The sequence below is a fragment of the Nyctereutes procyonoides genome, unplaced genomic scaffold, assembly GCF_905146905.1.
Source record: "Nyctereutes procyonoides isolate TBG_1078 unplaced genomic scaffold, NYPRO_anot_genome, whole genome shotgun sequence".
NCBI lineage: Eukaryota > Metazoa > Chordata > Mammalia > Carnivora > Canidae > Nyctereutes > Nyctereutes procyonoides.
The window spans coordinates 7,208,087-7,230,564 of NW_026575135.1; the positions used below are offsets into that span (position 1 = coordinate 7,208,087).

Here is a 22,478-nt window from a genome sequence, read left to right on the forward strand (position 1 = left end):
GTGGCTCAGTTGGTTAAGCGTCCACTTCTGTTTTGGCTCAGGTCATGACTTCAGGGTCATGAGATCCAGCCCCACATCAGGCTCCACACTCAGCGTGGAGTGTGCTTGGAATTTGGTCTCTCCCTTTCCCTCTGTCCCACCCCCCCTCCCCTGTGTACATGTGCACTCCCTCCCAAATAAATACATCTTTTAAAAAATTGACGAGTTTAGCCTCAATTTGTTTCAAGCAATAGAGAATTAATATGGCAATAGTCTCAAACTTCTACACACTTTAAAGGCTGTCTAGCCTAATGCACTTCCCATAAATATCTAATCACAAAATAGCAAAAGAAGAGTGAAGATGGCTCCAATTGGAAATTGGGAACTATTCCCAACTCTACTTTGATGTTAAAGGCCCATAAGAATCATAATGCCTTCATAGACTGCTACCTGGCATTTCCGTATCAGTTCCTAGAGCCACAGGACTATCATTCGCAGTCCTTTTGTCTTGGACTTTCCCCTGGTTGATATGCAGGATGTGTGCATTTATCAGCCTACCTATGACTGCATACCAAGATGTGCAGTAAAAGGCAGATCTCTCAGATTTGCCACAATCGCCACCAGCCATCTACAGAACTCCTTTCATCTTTTAAAACTGAAACTCTACAACCCATTAAACACCCACTCTCCATTTTCCCTTTCCCCCTACCCCTCGGCAAACACCATTCTACTTTCCATGATTTTGACTACTGTAAGTATCTCGTGTAAGTGGAACCACACAGTACTTGGCCTTTTGTGACTGGTTTATTTCACTTAGCACAGTGTCCTCAAGGTTCATGCAGGCTGCAGCATATGTCAGAATTACCTTCTACTTTAAGGCTGAATACTATTACAGTATATGCATATACCACATTTTGCTTATCCTTTCATTGGTTGATGGATAATTGGGTTGCTTCCAACTCTGGGCTACTGTGAGTAGTGTTGCTACAAATACAGGTGTGCAGATATATCTCTGAGGCCCTGCTTTCAATTATTTTGTGTTTACACCCAGAAATGGAATTGCTAAATCTTATGGTAATTCTATTTTTAATTTTTTGAGTAACCATCATCGTGTTTTCCACAGTGATTGTACCATTTTACATTCCCACCGACAGTGAGCTAGGGTTCCAGTTTCTCTGCCAACACTTATTTTATTTTCTGTTTTGTATATTAGCCATCCAATGGGTGTGGTTATTCATTTAACTTGTATTTCCTTTTTTATAGATGACAAAACTGAAGCACTGAAAAGTCAAACGAGGGTTCACAAACATTAAGCGTTAGAGCTAGGATCTGAACCCAAATAAACTGACCCACTATTAACCAAGATGTCAAAATTCTTGTGAGGCAGAAGTTCCAAGACTCTCAAGGAGAAGAAAGAGGGGGTTCAAGGGCTAACACTCACCAAATAAAGGGCAAAAAAATAAGCAGCAAATTAAATTTATCTTTCTCCTGATAATGTTCTCCCAATGCTTGGAGGCTGAACTTGCTAGGAAATTACAAAATATTGGGGACCCCTGGTTGGCTCAGTGGTTTAGCGTCTGCCTTTGGCCTAGGGCGTGATCCTGGAGTCCCAGGATCGAGTCCCACATTGGGCTCCCTGCATGGAGCCTGCCTGTGTCTCTGCATCTTTCTGTGTGTGTGTCTCTCATGAATAAATGAATAAAATATTTTTAAAAAAGAAATTACAAAATATTGTTCTGGAGGTAAAATTCTTTTTTTTTTCTTTTCTCCATTAATGAGCTCCTTTCAGAATGTCCATTAGGACTTAGACGGCTAACAGACACATGAAAAGATGCTCAATCTTTTCCATTCATCATCAGGGAAATACAAATAAAAACTACAATGAGATACCACCTCACACCTGTCAGAATGGCTAAAATGAACAACACAGGAGACAACAGATGTTGGGAGGATGAGGAGAAAGGGGAACCCTTTTGCACTGTTGGTGGGAATGCAAACTGGTACAGCCACTCCGGAAAACAGTATGGAGGCGCCTCAAAAAGTTAAAAATAGAGCAACCCTATGACCCAGCAATTCCACTACTAGGTATTTACCCAAAGGATACAAAAATACTGATTGGAAGGGACACATGTACCCTGATATTTTACAGCAGCATTATCGACAATAGCTAAATTAGGGAAAAAGCCTAAATATCCATCAACTGATACATGGATAAAGAAGTTCTGGTGTGTGTGTGTGTGTGTGTGTGTGTGTGTGTGTAATGGAATATTACTCAGTCATAAAAAGAAATGAAATCTTGCCATTTGCAATGACATGGATGGAGCTAAAGCATATGATGCTAAGCAAAATAAGTCTGTCAGAGGAAGATAAATACCATATGATTTCACTCATATGTGAAATTTAAGAAATAAAACATGAATAATGGGGGGGGGAAGGAGGGGCAAACCAGGAAACGGACTCTAAACTATACAGAACAAAGAGGGCTGCTGGAGGGGAGGTGTGTGGGGGCCAAACGGGTGATGGGCATTAAGGAGGGCACTTGTGATGAGCACCATGTGTTGTTATGTAAGTGATGAATCACTGAATCCTACACCCAAAACTAATATTACACTGTATGTTAACTAACTGGAATTTAAATAAAAACTTGTAGGGGGATGGCTACAACCAGGGGGATGGCTAAACCCTGGGTGGCTCAGTGGTTTAGCACCTGCCTTCAGCCCAAGGTGTGATCCTGGAGTCCCGGGATCGAGTCCCTTGTCGGGCTCTCTGCATGGAGCCTGGTTTTGCCTGTGTCTCTGATTCAAATAGAGTCTTTAAAAAAATAAAATAAAATCTTAAAAAAACAACAAAAACTTGTAACAAACAAAAAGGACTTAGACTGGAGCCTTCTTATGCCCTGGTTTCTGTACTATCTAGTCAGGCCACCTAAAACCAAAACAGTTCCCTTAAGGTTTTGTCAGCCATATACATCCCAGCTGTGTTTTTAATTAGCCCAGGACTAAAACATGCCCCTGCCCTTTTTGGGTAAATATTTCATTTTTAAAATATTTTTAAGTAATCTCTACACCCAACATGGGGCTCAAACTCACAACCTGGAGATCCAGAGTCCTATGTCCTTGTAACTGGACCAGCCAGGCCCCCTTCACAGAGGCCTCTTAGGTCCCTGCGGACTACCCAAGTGCTCAGGTGTTACACTTTGTATCTGTATGAAGGAGGTCAACAAGCTCTGGCCTCAGAGGAATTCCTTCCTCCAGAGCAGAGACAATGTGTGAGATTTAAGAACCTGGGCCTTAGCATCTGGCAAACATTTACTCCTTTGAAACTCAGCTTGTTACTTGGCATGAAGTAACTCAACATCTCTGAGTTTTATATATAAATATATAAATATAAATCCTATATAAACCAGGAAATGACAGGATCAGAGCTTATGCACAAGAAGAACCTAGCATACAGAAGGCACTCAATAAATGCTTGGGGGTGTTACTGTTTTAGTCCTAGATCCGTGCATAAGAAAATTATGCAATATAAACATTGACCATGGAGCAAATGCCGGTTTTTAAGAATGTATGCTCAGGGGCCCCTGGGTGGCTCAGCGGTTGAGCGTCTGCCTTCAGCTCAGGCCTTCAGCTTCAGATGGGGCTGCCCGCATCTCCCTCTGCCTGTGTCTCTCATGAAAAAATAAAACCTTTTTTTTTTTAAGTATGTTCGAATTCTACAAAATATGCGTAACAGGAGTTGCCGACCACAGAACAGGGGACACACATCAATACATTGTTACCTTCAAGGTAAGTATGTAGATCCGCTGCATTGGAATCAGGTCATCGGGTGAACCTACTAGAAGAGTCCTCGTGTTCTGAGCTGTGACTCAGCCATTTCTTGAACAGATTATTGCACAGTAGCAAAAATTTCTGCATGCTTAGTGTGAACTATAAACAACAACAACAAAAACCCACCTCCCTGGGATTTGTGGACGTGTGCGGGAGCACAGCCCCCTGGCGGTTGTGGAATCTGGGAAGCCCGCCCAGCGGGTGAGGACTGGCCCTCCCCTCACCCTCCTATCGCCGCAGGCCTGTTAGGGTTGGCGACTCCTCTCGGAACCGCGCGGCCTTAACCGCAGAGCAGCTAGGGCGCTAGGGCGCTAGGGCCCCAGCCGCGGTCGGCCCCGCCCCGAGCCCCGCCCCCGAGCCCCGCCCCTCTCGGACCCCGCCCCCCAGCGCGCGGCCTGCATCTCCCAGGAGCCCCTTCGGCTGCCACTCTTCGGAAAGGAAGTGGCCTCGGCCGGCGCGGGGGGCGGGCAGGGAAACAGCAGTTAAAGCCCGGCTCTCATTGGGCAGCGGCCGATGGAGGCCGGCCGGAGGCGGGACTTCCGCTCGCTCGGGTGTACGTCGGGCTTGAGGCGGAAGCGCAGCGGGGGCGGGAAGGTTGTAGAGCCGCACGTTGGGCTCTGTTTGCAGGTCTCTAAGTGGTCGCGCCCCCTTTGAGAGAGCGATCGGACGGCGCGGACCGGCCTGGGCGCTCTGGAGGCCCCGGTAAGTAGGCCCGCCCCACGGCGCCGGGGGACGGAAGTGCGCGGCCCCGGCGCTGACCTGCCGCCGCTGTCCTTGCGGCCACGGGGCAGCGGCCTCCTCGGCTTCCTCGCTGCCCCGCGCCCAGCCTGCCTCCACGCCCTCCTCTCCTGCAAGGACCCCTTGGGGCGCTGGTGCCGCCCTGTCGCCCCCCTGCCGAACCTTCCCCCTCACTGGGTGGCCCTGTTTCCTGTCGTCGCCACCGGCTCGGCTCGCCCGGTGCTTCTGCCCCGGGAGCACCTCGGCATATTTTGTTCCACGCCCAAGTGTGCTTGCGAGCCCTCGTGCGCTTCCCGGGTTGCCCCGAAGCCCGCCCTCGTCACGCCAGGGGACTCCGTGCCTCGCTGCTGCCGGAGCACCGTTGGCGCCTTTTAAAGAGCGCGTTGGTTGAACTTGTTAGCGTGGTCGTCCGCCCGAGGAGGGCCTGTCTTCTCGCTGGACTGCTTGCTCCCGAGGGCAGCAGGACGGCCTTGCCCACTCGCGATCTCCCCAAAGCCTGATACAAAACCCACGACGTTGGGAAACGAAACAGCCCCAAGTATTCGTCCTGGCTTCTGGGGCCCGGGGCACGGCTCTCCCCATCTGTAAGACGGCGATGAGTAAGATAATTTCAAGCATCTTACGCATTGTAGGGTGCCGAGCATGTACTTGATAAATTCCAGGCGTTACGTTTTCTTTCTTAGCTTTCAGCATACACAGTAGCTACTGGATTTTTTAAAGATTTTATTTATTTATTCATGAGAAACACAGAGAGGCAGAGACACAGGGGGAGAAGCAGGCTCCATGCTGGGAGCCCGACGTGGGACTCGATCCTGGGACTCCAGGATCACGCCCTGGGCCCAAGGCAGGTGCTAAGCCACTGAGCCACCCAGGCTGCCCATCTGGATATATTTTTTTAAGTGCATCAGGAAGGACCATAAAGGAGTGATTTTTTTTTTCTTTCTTCCTAGCATCAATCATATTGATGTTCTCGATTGGCTGATTCATTTGGTAGTGTGTGGTGAATACGGCGTAATGCTGTACGTTGAAGACAGTAATGCTAAATGTTGGTATCAACATCATCTGCAAAAGTCAACATTTAACCTTAACGTTCTAATGAAATACTTGAAGGGCTTGCAGAATCTAAATTTGTGACTTAAGTCTGTGCCACTTTTCAGGTGTGTATTTCTGAAGCGATGAAGGAACGGAAAACGTTTTATTGTAGGGAGGCTAGCTGTTCCTGACAACTTATAGTTTGTTGTTAAATATGACGCATTTTATATATGTGTACATATATATATATATATATATTTTTTTTTTAACAGGTAATTGTAAAGTGCTGACCAGTTGCCATTGAACATAGTTGAAACAAAATAGAAGATAATGGCAGCAAACCCTTCAGGACAAGGTAATGCATGCTGGAACTTGTTATTACTAGGATATTCCCCCCTTTTAATAAAGGTGTTTTGATAGAAAAGTTAGGATAAGGCAGTTACTGTAGTCAATAAAAAATGAATAGCAAAGTGAAAACCCAGTATTTGAAGTCCAACATTGTATCAGATATATAACATTCTTAATAGCTGTTAATCCTATGTTTTACCCTGTGTTAAGATTATTCACATTGTAAACCTCAGGTCCTCCTCTGACATCTGTGTTCTCTTCTACTTGAAATCAGAGACACTTTTAAGGTTATAATTGTCACCAGGCAGTATCCATGCTGCCTTCATTTGCCCTAGAAACTTTTGTACACATCACCTCTGTTTAGAAGCTCTCTAAAGCAAAGCAAACCAGACGCATCCTAGAGAAGTTTTTATTTAAAAACAAATTTTAAAAAATAAAATTTAATCTCTAGAAAGTATTAAATCCCATTCTGTAAGTTGTGTCCTGCTTCAAAACTTGAAGCAAATCTCTTTTTTCCTTTCCCTGTCAACTCTGAACTCTTGTTTGACCCGTATTTTTATTATTTCTGTTCTGATTTTTTTTTTTTTGGCCTTAGTTTTGTCTTAATTTTGTCTTCATATAAATGTAATCATAAAGCATGTTCTTGTGTCCAGCTTCTTTCACTCACTAAAGTGTGAGTTTCATCCATGTTGTGCCATGTGTCAGGAGTTCATTCTGTTTATCATGGAGTTCTCTTCTACTGTATGTATTTACCACCATTTTTTTTTTAATTGGTTCTGTTTAGGGGCTTTGGGGGTTGTCTCAGTGTGGGCCATTGTGAGTGGAGCTGCTTTGAATATTTGTTTATGTCTTTTTGTAGATATTTGGATTAATAGCTGAATTTATTATTAACTTTTTGAAAAACTGCCAAACCTTTTCCCACACTGGCTATACCAATTTACATTCCCTCTGGCAATGTGTGAAAATTCTGGGTACTCTCTATATAATGTTCTAGGTCTTCTAATTTTAGCCATCTTGGAGGATGTGAAGCAACATCTCATTGTATTAACTTGCATCTCCCTGATGACAGATGTTGAGCTCTTCTTTGTAACTACTTGCCATCATAAATTTTCTTTTCTTATTTTTTAAATTGCTCATTTTTAAAAAATTGGCTTATTTTTATTATTAGGTTTTCTTCTTTTTAGAATCTAGATCCAGGTCTTTTGTCACTGCTAATTGCATCATCTGAATCATCTTGGAGTTGGTTTCTGTTGACTGCTTTTTTTTTTTTTTTTTTTGGAGTGTAGGTCACATTTTCCTTTTTCTTGCTATACTTAGTGATTTGTTATTGGATACTGGATATTATGACTAAGACACTGTGGAGACTCTGGCTTCTTTTTTATTGCTCTGACATGTAATTTTTGTTCTAGCAAATGCAAGCCCTCAACTCAGAGTTGTCTTCCATGTGATGGGCAGTAGCTGAAATCTGTGCTCAGTCTTTTTAGCTTCTAGCTGCTGCTTTATTGCTGGATCCCTCTGGGGTCTCCATATGTGTAGTTTATTTTTTTTTATTTTTTATTTTTTTTATAAATTAATTTTTTATTGGTGTTCAATTTACCAACATACAGAATTACACCCAGTGCTCATCCCGTCAAGTGTCCCCCTCAGTGCCCGTCACCCAGTCACCCCCACCCTCTGCCCTCCTCCCCTTCCACCACCCCTAGTTCATTTCCCAGAGTTAGGAGTCTTTATGTTCTGTCTCCCTTTCTGATATTTCCCACACATTTCTTCTCCCTTCCCTTATATTCCCTTTCACTATTATTTATATTCCCCAAATGAATGAGAACATACACTGTTTGTCCTTCTCCGATTGACTTATTTCACTCAACATAATACCCTCCAGTTCCATCCACGTTGAAGCAAATGGTGGGTATTTGTCGTTTCTAATGGCTGAGTAATATTCCATTGTATACATAAACCATATCTTCTTTATCCATTCATCTTTCGATGGACACCGAGGCTCCTACCACAGTTTGGCTATTGTGGACATTGCTGCTATAAACATCGGGGTGCAGGTGTCCCAGCGTTTCATTGCATCTGAATCTCTGGGGTAAATCCCCAACAGTGCAATTGCTGGCTCGTAGGGCAGCTCTATTTTTAACTCTTTGAGGAACCTCCACACAGTTTTCCAGAGTGGCTGCACCAGTTCACATTCCCACCAACAGTGTAAGAGGCTTCCCTTTTCTCCGCGTCCTCTCCAACATTTGTGGTTTCTTGCCTTGTTAATTTTCCCCATTCTCACTGGTGTGAGGTGGTATCTCATTGTGCTTTTGATTTGTATTTCCCTGATGGCAAGTGATGCAGAGCATTTTCTCATGTGCATGTTGGCCATGTCTGTGTCTTCCTCTGTGAGATTTCTCTTCATGTCTTTTGCCCATTTCATGATTGGATTGTTTGTTTCTTTGGTGTTGAGTTTAGTAAGTTCTTTATAGATCTTGGAAACTAGCCCTTTATCTGATACGTCATTTGCAAATATCTTCTCCCATTCTGTAGGTTGTCTTTGAGTTTTGTTGACTGTATCCTTTGCTGTGCAAAAGCTTCTTATCTTGATGAAGTCCCAATAGTTCATTTTTGCTTTTGTTTCTCTTGCCTTTGTGGATGTATCTTGCAAGAAGTTACTATGGCCAAGTTCAAAAAGGGTGTTGCCTGTGTTCTCCTCTAGGATTTTGATCCATATGTGTAGTTTAATCAGGAAGCAAAAACTTTGCTTTACTCCTTCTGCCTTTCCCTCTGGGGTTTCTCCATGCTGCCAGCCCTGAACTGTCCTCTGATACCTCAAAGCCAGTAAGGTGAGGCTATCCAAGCTGTTTGTGAATTGAACAAAAGATCACAAATTTCCAAATATCAATAGGTGCAGTTTCTGCTTGATTTTGGTCAGTTTCTAGTGCTTTCAAATAATGAATTTTTAATCTTTTGTCTGGAATTTATTTTTTACTTATTTAAGATTTTATTTATTCATGAGAGACACCGAGAGAGAAGCAGAGACATAGGCAGAGGGAGAAGCAGGCTCCCTATGGGGAGCCCAATGTGGGACTTGATCCCAGGACCCCAGGATCACAACCTGAGCCAAAGGCAGATGCTCAATCACTGAGCCAACCAGGTGCCCTTTGTCCAGAATTTATAATTAAACTGTGGCAGGGTTAGTGTAACCAAACTACCTGCTACTACTAGAAGTTGGAAGTCTGCTGTTTCATTGTATATAAATCTCATTTTAGTGTATTAGTTGCATTGAGGGCACACTAAAGGTTGCATGAGTTTTATAGAAGTGTACTATTGTAAAAAGCTAGCCTTGGTGACAGTTGTAACTACCTAATACTATTCTGTTCTCTAAAATAACCACGTTTGTATGCTCTATGCATTAATCACAGGCCAACACTGACTTCTGATCTTTGATCTCTTCTTTTCATCAGAGTTACCAGGTGAAAAATAATTTGATTTAAGCCAAAATGAAAACAAAGAGACGTCTATTTTGGAAGACAAATATGGCTGCTAAAAATCCCACAGTTCAGTCCAGGCAAAACTAAATTTAAAATTATCCATTTGTTCTAATAGCACAATAATTGAGATTTGCAATTTGCTGGTTATTTTTATAGCATTTGCAATAAAATGTGGTCATTTTTAGGGTTGCCTTTGATTGATATCATATTTGCTGAAACATCCTCTAATCTACATAGAAATAAATTTAGATTAGCCTTTTGGCTTTTGTTGTTCTTTTGTCAGTGATTTTGTTGGTGTCCTGAGCTGCTCTTGGGCACCAGCAGAGGGAGTCCATATCCTGCTCTGTAGACTCCTAGTGAAAATTTTAAAATTCTTACCTATTTGGATCTATTGCATTTTATTTTCTATATTAAATTATTTCTTTACTCTTTACATGTATAGGAACTACTTAGTACAGAGACTGAATGCCAAGTGGTGTAATTATCTTAACAATGATAACTGAAAGAACCATGACTTAGGAAAAAAAATCCTGATCTGTACATTGCAATTAGTTAATGTCTCTGGTGTAGGAGACAGAATCCCATTGTGTTCACTGAGCCCTCGAGCAGATCTAGTCTGTCATAGTGTGGTAGCAGTCAGGACTGCTAAATGTCATAAGCTCTTGGCACACAGTGACTGAAGTCTCCTTAGCTTCCATCGTACTATGGAAGATTTGGTTGGTTCTTAATGGCTGCTTGATTGCTAAGTCATGTTCTGAGAATTTTATTTTATTTATTTTATTTTATTTAGATTTTATTTATTTATTCATGAGAGAGAGAGAGGCAGAGACACAGGCAGAGGAGGGAGGCTCCATGCAGGGAGCCTGACACGGGACTCCATCCCGGGTCTCCAGGATCAGGCCCTGGGCTGAAGGCGGCACTAAACCACTGTGCCACCGGGGTTGCCCTGTTCTGAGAATTTTAATATGTAGAGGCAGATTGTCAAACTGGAATTTGGCCAGGGTACAATGTAAAGAATCTTTCATTATTGGTAAATACTAAGGTCCTATGATCATGTGGTGGCAGTTGGATTGGTCCAACCTCATTTCAGACACACAGAAACCTGGTAAAATACTAAGAACTGTGAATTTTTTTCTTTGATTCTCTTATTTTCTAGTTATCTTTCAATGTTTATAGTAATAACTACAAGCCCTGCAGATCAGGTGATGGAAAGTATTGATTTGGAGTTATTCGGGATGCTCTTAGTTGTGATTTCAGGGTGCTAGGTAGGAGTGGGGTGGGAGGTCTCTTGCTTGATCTCAGGCCCAAATACAAGTCTTACCCCAAACCATCTATGGTCAGGATGAAAAGCAAGGAATGCTACCTCTCAATTAAGATGTAAATTAAAATTTGCACTGATGTGTAAAAATAATTAAAAATTCTTGTGTTTGTACCTTTTTAAAGAGGAAAATGTGGATGCAAAGATGCAATTTGCAGTAGGTTTTTAAAGCTAGCTTTCTTTTCATGTCATTTTTAACTGCAAGGGCAAAGAGTACAGTGTTTTTCTGATGTTCTAGGAATGATCTGTAAGCCCCAGGTTGAAATAGGGATGAAACGAGGTTGATGTAGAATAGGTTATAAAGTAGCTTCAGATCGTGTATATAGTTAGGAGAGAGTTTGAGATCCCTAGGCCCATTCAGACTGGCCTTGGGAGGCCTGTCATGTGAGTGTAGCCTAGAAAGCCGCATGCTAATCAGTTGTATTCTTTGTAATGAAAAACTATGCACTGAGAGTGAATTGTCAGAATGGGGCTGAGAAGCATCTAGCAATGTTAACTAATACAGAATGCTAGATAATGACAATAATAACTAGTATTTATTAAGCAATTGCCACACAGCATGCTATATGCTAGGTATTTTACTTCTATTTTCTGTTTTTAAGCAGAAAATCCTTGTTGTGAAATGGGTGTAGGAATTTATCTGTAAGAGGAAAAGAAAAATGAGTGATGAGGGAAAGTTGGTTCTAAAGGAGAGTAAAGATGATTCATCATGTTGTTTAGCTAGCTCTGAAATGGGGAGAGAAAGTGGCAGTATCTTACAAGAACTAAGTCCTTGAGGACTGAGTGAGAACTTGAAAACGGGGAGGTCACCTGAATAGACATTAAGATCCATTCCTTTCCTTTGATGTGTGTTTTCAGTAAAGTCCAAAAAGTAGCTAAGAGTTGAATAATTTTTTTGATCTTACTAGATATAAGAAGTGTTTGCCATCAACTAGATACCAAAAGGACTAATTATTGATACTAATCAACTCACATTAACTTAATAATGTTATATTCTTTCGTTCTGCTATGACTTAGACATCAAGCAGTCCCCCCTAGATGAGGTTTGAGCTTTAGCCACTGAATACATTATATATATCATTAGGGAGTGTGGTAGGCAAAAAATGATCCCCCCACTTCATAATCCCCAGAACCCGTGACTATGTTACCTTCTCTGGCAAAAGAACTCAGCACATGTGATGAAGGTTAAGGGCCTTGAAATGGGAAGATTATCCTGGATTATCCAGGTGGGCCCATATTAATCACATGAATCCTGAAAAGCAGCAATTTTTTTTTCCTAGCTGTGGTCAGAGAGAGAAATGAAGAAGGGTCAGAGGGATACAGTGTTGCTGGGTTTGAAGGCAGAGAAGGAATACCAGGATCCAAGGAACTCAGGCAGCTTCTAGAAACTGGAAAAGGCAAGGAAACAGATTCTTCACCAGAGGCTCCAGAAAGAAATGAAGCCCTGGATGTTAGTCCAGTAAGATCCCAAAACTGCAGAACCGTGAGATAATAGATTTGTGTTGTTTTAAGCGACTAAATTCATAGTAATTTGTTACAGCAGCAATAGAAAAATAGGATAATTCACCATTTAACTATATGAGCCGAAAATCTAGGAGCCATCCATGACAACTTCATCATTCTTTACTTCATATTTACTCTTTCAGTGTCCTGTTGATTTAACTTCCTAAATAGCTCTTGGATCTGTTCCAATCTTTCCATTTCCCTGGCCTATAACAACTTTTGTCATCTCCAGTTTGTTCCACTGTCATGGTCTCCTGTTTCCTCTTGTCTAGCCTATTCTCAACACTGCAACCACTGCTCTTTTTATAGGGGAAAGTGTTATTTTCCCCCAATCCCTAATGAGCTTACTTATTTGTCCTTTAGATTTCAGTTCAAGCATTACTTTCTCTGGAAGCCTTTACTGCTCCCCCTACTCCCAGTCTAGATCAAGTTTATTCAACATTGATTCCCACAGTAATATTGTTATAAATGCTTACAGAATTTTCTTTCTTTATTTCAGACTACTCATCTTAGATTCTAAGTATACATTCATTGGTGTAATTATTTGATCATCTCTATCCTCACTGGACTGTTTGAGAACCATGAGAGCTAGAATCATGTCAAGTTTTGGCTCATCATTGTATCCTTAGAACCTATCTAGTGCCTGTATACGATGGATACACAGTAAATATATGTTGATTCAATAAATAACTTAAAACATGTTAAACTAATAGTGCCATAGTGACTTTCCTTTAATACTAAACGGGTATCTTAAGTATGATACATTGATTTAATGTATAGTTGTGAAGAGTATATAGCCTGTAGGATAACCGCTTGAAAAGATTTGAATAATATTAAATGTCTTTTAAAATATTGTTGTGAAAGCAGTTTATCAACTGTAATTGGAAAGCAGATTATCCATAACCCCACTGATCAAACAAAATAATTTTCATTCTTTTAGAATATTTTTTCCAATAAAAAGAATTCCAGTTAGTGCTTATTTAACTGTGGTAGAGCTATTCATATAAAGTGATAATCAGCTGGTAGGTTTTAAATACGATTTGATGTGATGCTTGTTCCTCAGGAATGTTTTTAGTGACAAAAAAAAAGTGTGGGAGTTATATGTTTCTATGAACGAATGTAGAAGTGAGAATATATATGATTGTGAAAGGAGATAGGGTTATAGTTCTAAAAGTAGAAATATTTTTGAGTGTGCTGCTTTATTGTAAGATAATTTTATTAGGAGAAGGTTAATTATAAAGGAATATTAAGTACTGTACATGAGATAAATATTTTTAACACTCTTGCTTCTAAGAACGTAAATATTAGATGTAACTATGATATGTGCAAAAGAATGTAAAGGTAAAATGTTAAATTATGGCAAGCGATGGGTGTGTGTTTTAAAAAAAAAACTCATGTAGTGAGTGTAATAAAAGTTAGTTAAATGTTACCTATTGATGTGGTGGTCAGAGTTCATTGGTATAAACCCTGAAGGTGGAAGAATCTTACTATAGAACATTATACTTCAAATAACCAGATAGATTATCTAGTTTGTGCCTTAAGTTTCAAATTTGAAATAAGCTATTATTATTCCCTAAGTGCTGTCTGTTGACTTTTTTAGTTTTATAATAAGTATTTTGTGCAAAACAGACATGTAACATAATACTTTATTGTTTTTTTAAAAAAAATCAAGAAGGAAGCATAGGTTTCAGGACCTTTAGACAAGATCAGAAATAAAAGCCTAAGAGATATTACCATTCCCTTTCTCTGTAAAGTAGCCTTTATGGCTCTCAGCCTCATGTAGATAGACATTAAGATCTAGAAAATTATGCAAAATATAATTTTGCTTGATTAGACTGTGGAAAAGGAATTGAGAAGGGAAGTTATTTTACAGACTTGAGGATGTAAAATTTGTTGGACTAGGTGACTTGTTAAATGTGAGTAGTAAGAGGGAGAGATTATAAGGATAAAACTTGGGCTTCTGGGTGGGAGTATGGAGCACTAAATGACATACAGTGATAAAGCATTTTCCCATCTTCACCAGGGAGGGAAGGCTATGGGCTCGCCCACTCCAGTGACCCCTTGTTTAAATACTTTAGTGAGTTCTTTAAAGTCCATGGAATCCATGATCTTGTACATGGAAAAAAATACTCATCACTGCTCATAATTTAATTAAAGGTGTATTAAACCTACACTCATCTAACACAGTAACTTCAAAACTGAAAATTTTTAAACATTTAGACTTGTTTATAGCTTAAACAAGTTAAATTCTCCTTTATAGTTTAAATTAGAATTATAATTAACGTGACTGTAATACTTCATGATTGCAAAATTTAGTACACTTAAATCTATTTTAAAATATTAACCCATTGGTTTAATTAATTTACTCTTTCTGTACTTGTTTTTTTGTATCTTCTTGGGATTATAGTGATCCTCCCAGATTCTTATTTCTGTGCTTTCCCAGGTTTATAGTAATCTTTCCATACCTTCCTAGGGTTACAATAATTTTACCACTACCAAAACAAAACAAAATTTCAGGTAAGTCAAGATTTAGCGTTTTTTGATAAGTTTGATTCTCAGCCAAAACACAAGATTTGGTTATGCCTTAGATGATTTAAAAGCTGTGTTGGTGTGCACTGAGTCCCTTCTATATTAAACTTTACCTGCTGAGTTAATGGGATTTTTTTTTAAGCTCATGCCTGTCTCATAGATTTTTAGTTTCTTGCAACCTGGAGTTGTCCTTAAGTGAAATACTCCCATGTTCTGTTTTCATTATGAGTTGTCCTTTTCTGGTAGCTTTATTTTTTATTTTATTTTATTTTTATAATTTTTTAAAATTTTTTTTAAATTTTATTTATTCATGATAGGCACACAGTGAGAGAGAGAGAGAGAGAGAGAGAGAGAGAGAGAGAGAGGCAGAGACACAGGCAGAGGGAGAAGCAGGCTCCATGCACCGGGAGCCCGACGTGGGACTTGATCCCCGGTCTCCAGGATCACGCCCTAGGCCAAAGGCAGGCGCCAAACTGCTGCGCCACCTAGGGATCCCCTTCTGGTAGTTTTATTAACATGATTTAATACATTTCATCTCCCAAGAGGTCAGGGATCATTAGGTCTGTACAGTTAGCTCTTTTTAGGAATTTCACTAATTCATCCAGTTAGAGCTCACAGTTTCTGCTTGGTCATTGTGTGACACGGATGCTCATCACAACTGGGTCTCCTTTTTAAATGGTGTGTGTGTGTGTGTGTGTGTGTGTGTGTGTGAGAGAGAGAGAGAGAGAGAGAGAGAACCTGTGCTGAATCCACCTCTTGTGGATTCTTGGTCCCTATCCTGCTCCTCTGGAACTATTTGGCTTAGCCCCCAGTTCCCTGTATCTACCCCTTCCTCCATGTACCTAAGCAAAAAAGTATACAGCTATACTTCAGAAACAGACATGTACTTAATAGGAGAAACAAACCTCTAGATGTTAATGCCAACCTATTAACTGTAATTACTACAAATGACCTAATTATTATAATAACTTATTTTCACCCTTCTTTACAACTATATTTTTATATATTTTTAATTTTTCCTTTTGTATCTTATTATGAAGCCATGGTGTATCATAGATTCAATATGTTCCATTCAGCTATAATTATTATTCTCTATTTAATGTTCCAATTGTGACAGCCTGGCTAACCTCAAATTGGCTTCTTTGTTCTTTCAGCACTACCCTGGATATTTAAAAAAAAAAAAAAAACAACTTCTTGTTCTCTGACAAGATGTTCCAGGCCCATCTCTTGATTTTTTTTTTTTCTACCCTAAGACATGCAACTAGTACTCTCCCCAGAACTCTGGTTCCTTTTCACAGAGGATAGACAATTGGAAATAACATATGTGAGCTTAAACACATTGAAGAGCACTGAAAAGCTCAATTGTGCTTGTATTTATCTGAACATTATTGATCAAATTATCTTCATGTAGTCTTTTTAATGCTTTGTACATACAATTTCTATGTATATACAGTTTCTTTACTGATACCCTAAAATATTACTTGCAAACAAATTAATCTTGAGAGTAATGTTTCTGTAAACAGCACATCAGTACTTTCAAGTGTGGTTATTTATTTTGCTCACCACATAATTTAGACACTATCAGATTTTTAAATTTACTTTTCAGGACTTTTCTTTTTATATTTACAGTATCTCTAAATTTTTACAAAGATGGAACTATTTAATTATCTTCTAAGAATGCATTAGCCTCTTCTGAGAAGTGGGAAAAAGTCTTGTCCTAGAGTTAGAAACACACCTAATGGTATAACTTGCTTTAAATATATACAACTTTGGGGGCACCTGGGTGGCTCAGTCAGTTATGCATCTGCTTTTTGGCTCAGGTCATGATCTCAGGTCCTGGGACCAAGCCCCACATCAGGCTCCTTGCTCAGTGAGGAGTCTTCCTCTCCCTCTGCCCCTCCCCCTGCTGATACTCTCTCTCTCTCTCTCTCTCTCTCTCTAATAAACAAAATCTTTAAAAAATATAAATAAAATGGAGAGTATGATGGGGAGAAGCTGAGAGAAGGTGAAAAATGTATGGCAAAGAAATAGGAAGCTATTGCAGTGAACCAGGTGAGAGAGGAGAGTGTCTTAGACTAAAGTAGCATCAGTGGGGATTTGAGAGCCATATATTTTTAATTTTTATTTTGAAATAGGCAAGAAGTTGCAAAGACATTCTAGAGAAGTCTCAAGTACTTTTTACCAAGTTTCCCTCAATGGTTGCATCTCCTATAACTATAATATGATATAAAAAGCTAGAGTTTGATATTGGATACACAGTACATGTATATCCTTCCGTGTCATTTTACCCCACAGGAACCCTGCTTCTCCCTCTCCCTCTCTCTCTGCCACTCCCCCTGCTTGTCTTCTCTCAAATAAATTAATAAAGTCTTTAAAAATATGTGTATGCAAATCCATATATACAAATAGAGTGCTACTTTTCTCTGGAAAGCATTCTTCATTTTACAGAGAACTCAAACTGTGGTTCATTTTCCAGTCTTTTATCTTTCCATTTGTTTTCTTCTAAATTAGGGATCAAACTCAAATACCCACAGGCATATAAACAAGCCTAATAAGGACTATAATAAGCTAGGGAGTGCCGATGTCTTTGTAATGTGAGGAAATAGTAATGATCATTTCTTCATTCTAGTTAATTTTTACTATGGAGATACCCAAGATCCCTTCTTGCCAGTGCTTGAGATATATCAAGAGAAGCAAGAAATTTGAGGATTTTGTTTATATTCTCTCAGTGTTTACATCTTGACATTTAATTCCGATTTGATTTGATTTGATTGATTTTAGAGAGAGTGGGCACAAGGGAGAGGGTGGGGAGGGGCAGAGGGAGAAACTCTGAAGCAGACTCCCCACTGAGCGTGGATTCAGACATGTGGGGCTCAGTCTCCTGACCCTGAGATTATGACATGAGCTGAAACCAAGAGTCGGATACCTACAGCTAAGCCACCCAGGCGCCCCTAATTCAGATTTTAAAAACCTAGTTGGATACTAGTCCTTGGCCAGGACTTTGCACCTTAGACTTATGTAATTTGAATATCAGAATCAAGCCCCATATTAAGTAGTTGATAAAGGACACACCTTTTGCACCCCGTCTGTTACAATCCATTTCTCTCTCAGCATCACTGGATGTAGTCAGTTGCAGTTCTTTGGTCTTTGAAAGACTGTGTGTCATTTCTGAATGAAAACAGTTGAGAAAAAGAAATATTGTTTGGATCTGAGCATGTCTGTTGCTGTTTTCCTCCTGAAAACCTTGGAAATTACAGTTCCTTCCAAGTCCTCAGTCCATATCTTACTTTGCCTCCATCCTGGGACTGTGCTGGGAAAGTTGCAGGGAAGCAGTAGGAGGTCGGTGTCACCATCTAGGGGGCTACTCTCTAGTGGGTTCTTTATCTTCTTAGAGAATAGAATTTGCTGTCTGGGTTTCTAGATGGCCTAGGTTTCTAAAAATAGCTCTAAAATGTTGTTTTTATTTCTCTCTGTGTGTGTCTCTCTTCCCCATACCCCTGGTTTTTAGGTTTTCAAAACAAAAACAGAGTTGCAATCTTGGCAGAACTGGACAAAGAGAAAAGAAAATTACTAATGCAGAACCAGTCTTCAACTAATCATCCTGGAGCGAGGTATTGAAGAATAATGTGGTTTTTATATTTAGTGATATAAAAAATGTCTTGGACAAAATACTTCATGTGGGTTGGCAGACATTTGTCTCTCTCACATTGGAATTTACACATTATGTTTGGTTTCCTAGTTAGATTTGAAAAAATTAGATGAATTGATTAGATCTTAAATAATTAAATTCTAACCAGAATATTTAATGTTCCCCACAGCCTACTTTAAAAAAAAACGAAAAGGGTTTTGTGTGGTTTTGGTTTGTTACTGATATAATTGTCAACATCCCACTTTTTAAGCATTCTGCAAAGCAGGGAATGTTTAGGTGGCTTAATCTTTATCGTGTTTGGTTTCTGCCTTCTTACATGACATTTAGCCACCACCCTGCCTTCCCTCCCCTCCTTTTTTTTTTTTTTTATTAAATATTTTACTTACTTATTCATGAGAGACACAAAGAGAGGCAGAGACACAGGCAGAGGGAGAAGCAGGCTCCCTGTGGGGAGCCAGATGCAGGACTTGATCCCAGGACCCTGGGATCACGCCCTGAGTCAAAGGCAAATGCTCAACCACTGAGCCACCCAGGCAGTCACTTTTCCTAAGAACAGGTGCTCACCTCAGTCCCTTGTAATCTCATTGTAGCTAAAATCTGGTAGACCAAGATCCTTCCCTTATTAGATATCTGAGCACTGTTTGACACCACTGATCACTCCCTCCTTCCTAAAATACTCTTTCCTTGGCTTCCACACATTCACTGTCACACAGTTGTGATTTCTTTTGTAGACGTTTCTCCACTCCTATCTCATGAATGTCAGTGCCCCTCAGAGCTCAGTTTTCCATCCAGTTGTGTCTTCTCACATCTTTTCACCAGTTGCATCTACTTTCACAGCCTTTTTTATATGCTGTGAAACTTTCATCTAGTCTTTTCTCCCAAGTCCCAAATCGCCTCTTGGACACCTCCACCCCTGTGTCCTCTAGGCATTTCAAACTTCGTATGGCCCAAGCTGAACTCATCTTCCCTTCCCAAGCTCTGACTAACCACCTACTATTCTTGGGCTTCTTGTCTCAGTGAATGGCACAGATCTCGAAGTCAGAAGCATGGACTTTGTTTATTATTTCATTTCATTTCCATCTTCAAGCATTTGCCATTCTCTTATGTTTATACTTTGAAATGTGTCTCAAATCTGCCTATTTTTCTTCATTGCTACTGATGCCACCCTAGCCCTGATGCCTGCTACTCCCATTTCTTGCCTCAATTACTATAGCTGCTTCCTCTGTATTTCCCGTAGTCTTCAGTCCTCCTGAATATATTTATCAGTTGTGTCATGTTTTAATCTGGAAATCGAGAAAATTGGGATAAGCATTAGGATGTATATGAACCAGGAGTGTGACGGGCAGGTGCTTCCAGAGTGGCTTCATACAGGTGAGATGGTTCCAGTGCAGCTTCATGCAGCAGCTCAGTATGTGAGCAGTGCTCTGGACTCCCTCCAATTCTTCTTTCTGCCTTTCCCTGGGGGTCGGCAGCTCCCTAGTGGTCAAAATATGACTGCAGTAGTCTCTGCCTCACCCTACACTGAGCCACCTATCGAGACCAAAGCCAGAAAGGTTCCTGTCCTATGTTCCTTTTGTAAGAGGCCAGAGAATGTCCTCAGAAGCCTTCCAGCAGACGGCCCATTGAGTCTAGTTGCCCAGAATTGTGTATCTTTCTCTTGCCTAAACCAGAAACCAGCAGGGGGAATGGCATTGTCTTACACCAATCAAAGTTCATCCCCTGAGGGATGAGCCTGGCCAACCCTGAGGCATGGGACCAACAATAATTGAACTAAGTTTGGATTCTATTAGCAAGACAGTAGGGGGATAAATTGTTATTGAGGAGGTGACCAGCACTGTGTGTCTAGCAGTGGTCTTTCTTAGCCATCATGTGGTACTTGTGATCATGTCACTCCTCTGCTTATTATACTCTCTGGGTATCTCTTTTTACTGTGAGGATAAGGTCTGTATTTCTTAATTTATTTTCACAAGGCTCTTCATACCCTGTACCTGCCTTTTACCCCAATGTCATTTTTTGCCAACCCTCTTCACCTCCTCTCAACCCTGACCTCCGGTCCTGTTGAGCTCTTAATTTCTTCAGATACGCCAAGGTCTTTTGCCCTGGGCTTTCGCGTGCTGTACCTTCTGCTTGAAATATTCAGTGCTTCCGTTTTCATCACAAATGTAGCTTTATGATAAGCTGGAGTACCTCGAATCAGTTTGAAAGTTGGGGACCATAAATCATCAAAAAAATAATAATAAATAGAGGTAATTTGGAGCCCCAGTAAATAACATAGGCTTTTGCCATATAAATTAAACAGTGGGAGAAGGAAAAAAAAAGACTTCTTCTGGAAGGCCTTTTTCTATCCCTATAAAGAATATATAATGAAAAATATAATTCAGAAGTAAGGAAGTTTCTACCTTCAACAGCCAAATAACTAAGATTCCCATTTTAGCATTGCACTCTCCAGACCCTCTCTTAATAAGGACTTCCGGGATCATGCTGAGCAGCAGCATATTGCAGCCCAACAAAAGGCAGCTTTGCAGGTGAGCAAAGTGTAACTGACAGTCTTGTCTTGTTGGAGATTTCCTGGGCCTTGGAAGCCAGCACAATTCCTATTTTGTATTTCAGTGGAGCAGTATCAATAAAAATGTTCCACACATAATTGCAATGGTTTTCTGATGTTCAGTCATGCCCAAAGGATTTGAAGGACCAATACAGCAGTGATGAAAGTGACTTTTATGGTTTTGACACAGTCATGATTGATTCTTTGCTGTACCTGGCAAGAGACTGCTTTGTGTACAAAAGAGTTTAGGATATTGGGATGGACAGAATGATCTTAAAAGCTGAACTGGCCGGTTTACACTTTTTTTTTTTTTTTTTCAAATTTGTCATGCTGTCATACCCCTTGATAATCTTACTGGTTTATTGTTGTTTGGCTTCTTTTTCAATGGTCAGCATACCACGTTGCGCAGGAAATGCTTAAAGACTAACTCCTTCCATAGGAATATGATAATCCATCTGCTTAAAAAAATATTGTTCTTCATAGTAATGAACAACAGTTTTAGTATTAGAGTGATCTTGGATAGTTTTAACTATCCTTGGATAATTTAAACATTCCCAGAGCCCTTGAACAAGCCATCATTACCTGTGCTTTTAAACCTTAGAATCTCAGAATTGGAAGAGACATAAAAGATCATCTCACTTAAGGCAACCTAAAAACAGTCTTCCTTTCTGTAGTGAGAGAGGGAGGTCACTGGTGGTTTTCTGTTACTTACATTCCAACAGTCTCTACCAAATGTTGGTTATCTTCATCACAAGTAATCAGCTCCCTTCCCCACCCCACTCTATTCCCCTTCTTTCTTAAGCTCCTACTTTGTTGATCAAGAGCAGATTTGGGGGATCTTTGCTGCAAAGTTCTCCCCACTCCAAGGAACAAAGTAATTCATGCCTTTGACTTGTTATTGACTTCAGAGAATCACAGAGGACAGAGTGGGTCTGATAAATGAGTGCCTGGTACAGCTTGTTAATAAAAATACTTTATTACTGTCCATCTCCTATGTATTTAAAACAAAATTAAGCAGCAACAGAACTGATTTTTATATCTTAAATTTATCTAATTTGGTCTTAAGCACTCAAAAAGGATAAGTAATTTGAATACCTTGGTTGAAAAAATGTGATTTTTAATAGCTTAATTGCCTTTTTTTTTTTTTTAAACTCTTGCCTAGCATGCACATGCACACTCATCTGGATACTTCATAACTCAAGACTCTGCATTTGGGAATCTTATTCTTCCCGTCTTACCTCGCCTTGACCCAGAATGAAGAAAATATTTGTAACAAAAGTAACTCTAATATCGGATGCCAAAGCTACTATCATTTAGTGCTATACAAACTATGACTTTCAGAATTTTGGTGAACTTTTATACTTTTTGCTTCTTTAAAAGAAAGGCATGCATAAGTCAAAGCAGAAAAGGAGAGTCACCAGAAGGATGAGAGTTTTGGGAGCTATATTACCTGAGGAACTGATGATGCTACTTGTGACTGTTCTGGAACACAGTTTGATTTTTGACTCTAAATCAGACTCTGAATTGGATGGTC

General features: G+C 40.2%; 1 protein-coding gene across 1 annotated transcript; it reads left to right on the top strand.

The window, feature by feature from the left end:
* Positions 1–4,370: 4,370 nt before the first annotated feature.
* On the top strand, positions 4,371–22,243 carry INIP (INTS3 and NABP interacting protein). The gene is made up of 5 exons (XM_055301970.1): positions 4,371–4,508; positions 5,849–5,931; positions 18,259–18,361; positions 20,834–20,924; positions 22,107–22,243. Exons 2-5 carry the CDS (start codon positions 5,907–5,909, stop codon positions 22,200–22,202), a joined length of 315 nt encoding a protein of 104 aa, XP_055157945.1. The 5' UTR covers positions 4,371–4,508; positions 5,849–5,906; the 3' UTR covers positions 22,203–22,243.
* Positions 22,244–22,478: the final 235 nt, after the last annotated feature.

Excerpts from the sequence above, each read along its gene's own strand:
- INIP (XM_055301970.1), top strand. The coding sequence starts at position 5,907 with ATGGCAGCAAACCCTTCAGGACAAG. Across the intron at positions 18,362-20,833 it reads ACTAATCATCCTGGAGCGAG|CATTGCACTCTCCAGACCCT; the intron begins GTATTGAAGAAT and ends TTCCCATTTTAG. Across the intron at positions 20,925-22,106 it reads AACAAAAGGCAGCTTTGCAG|CATGCACATGCACACTCATC; the intron begins GTGAGCAAAGTG and ends ACTCTTGCCTAG.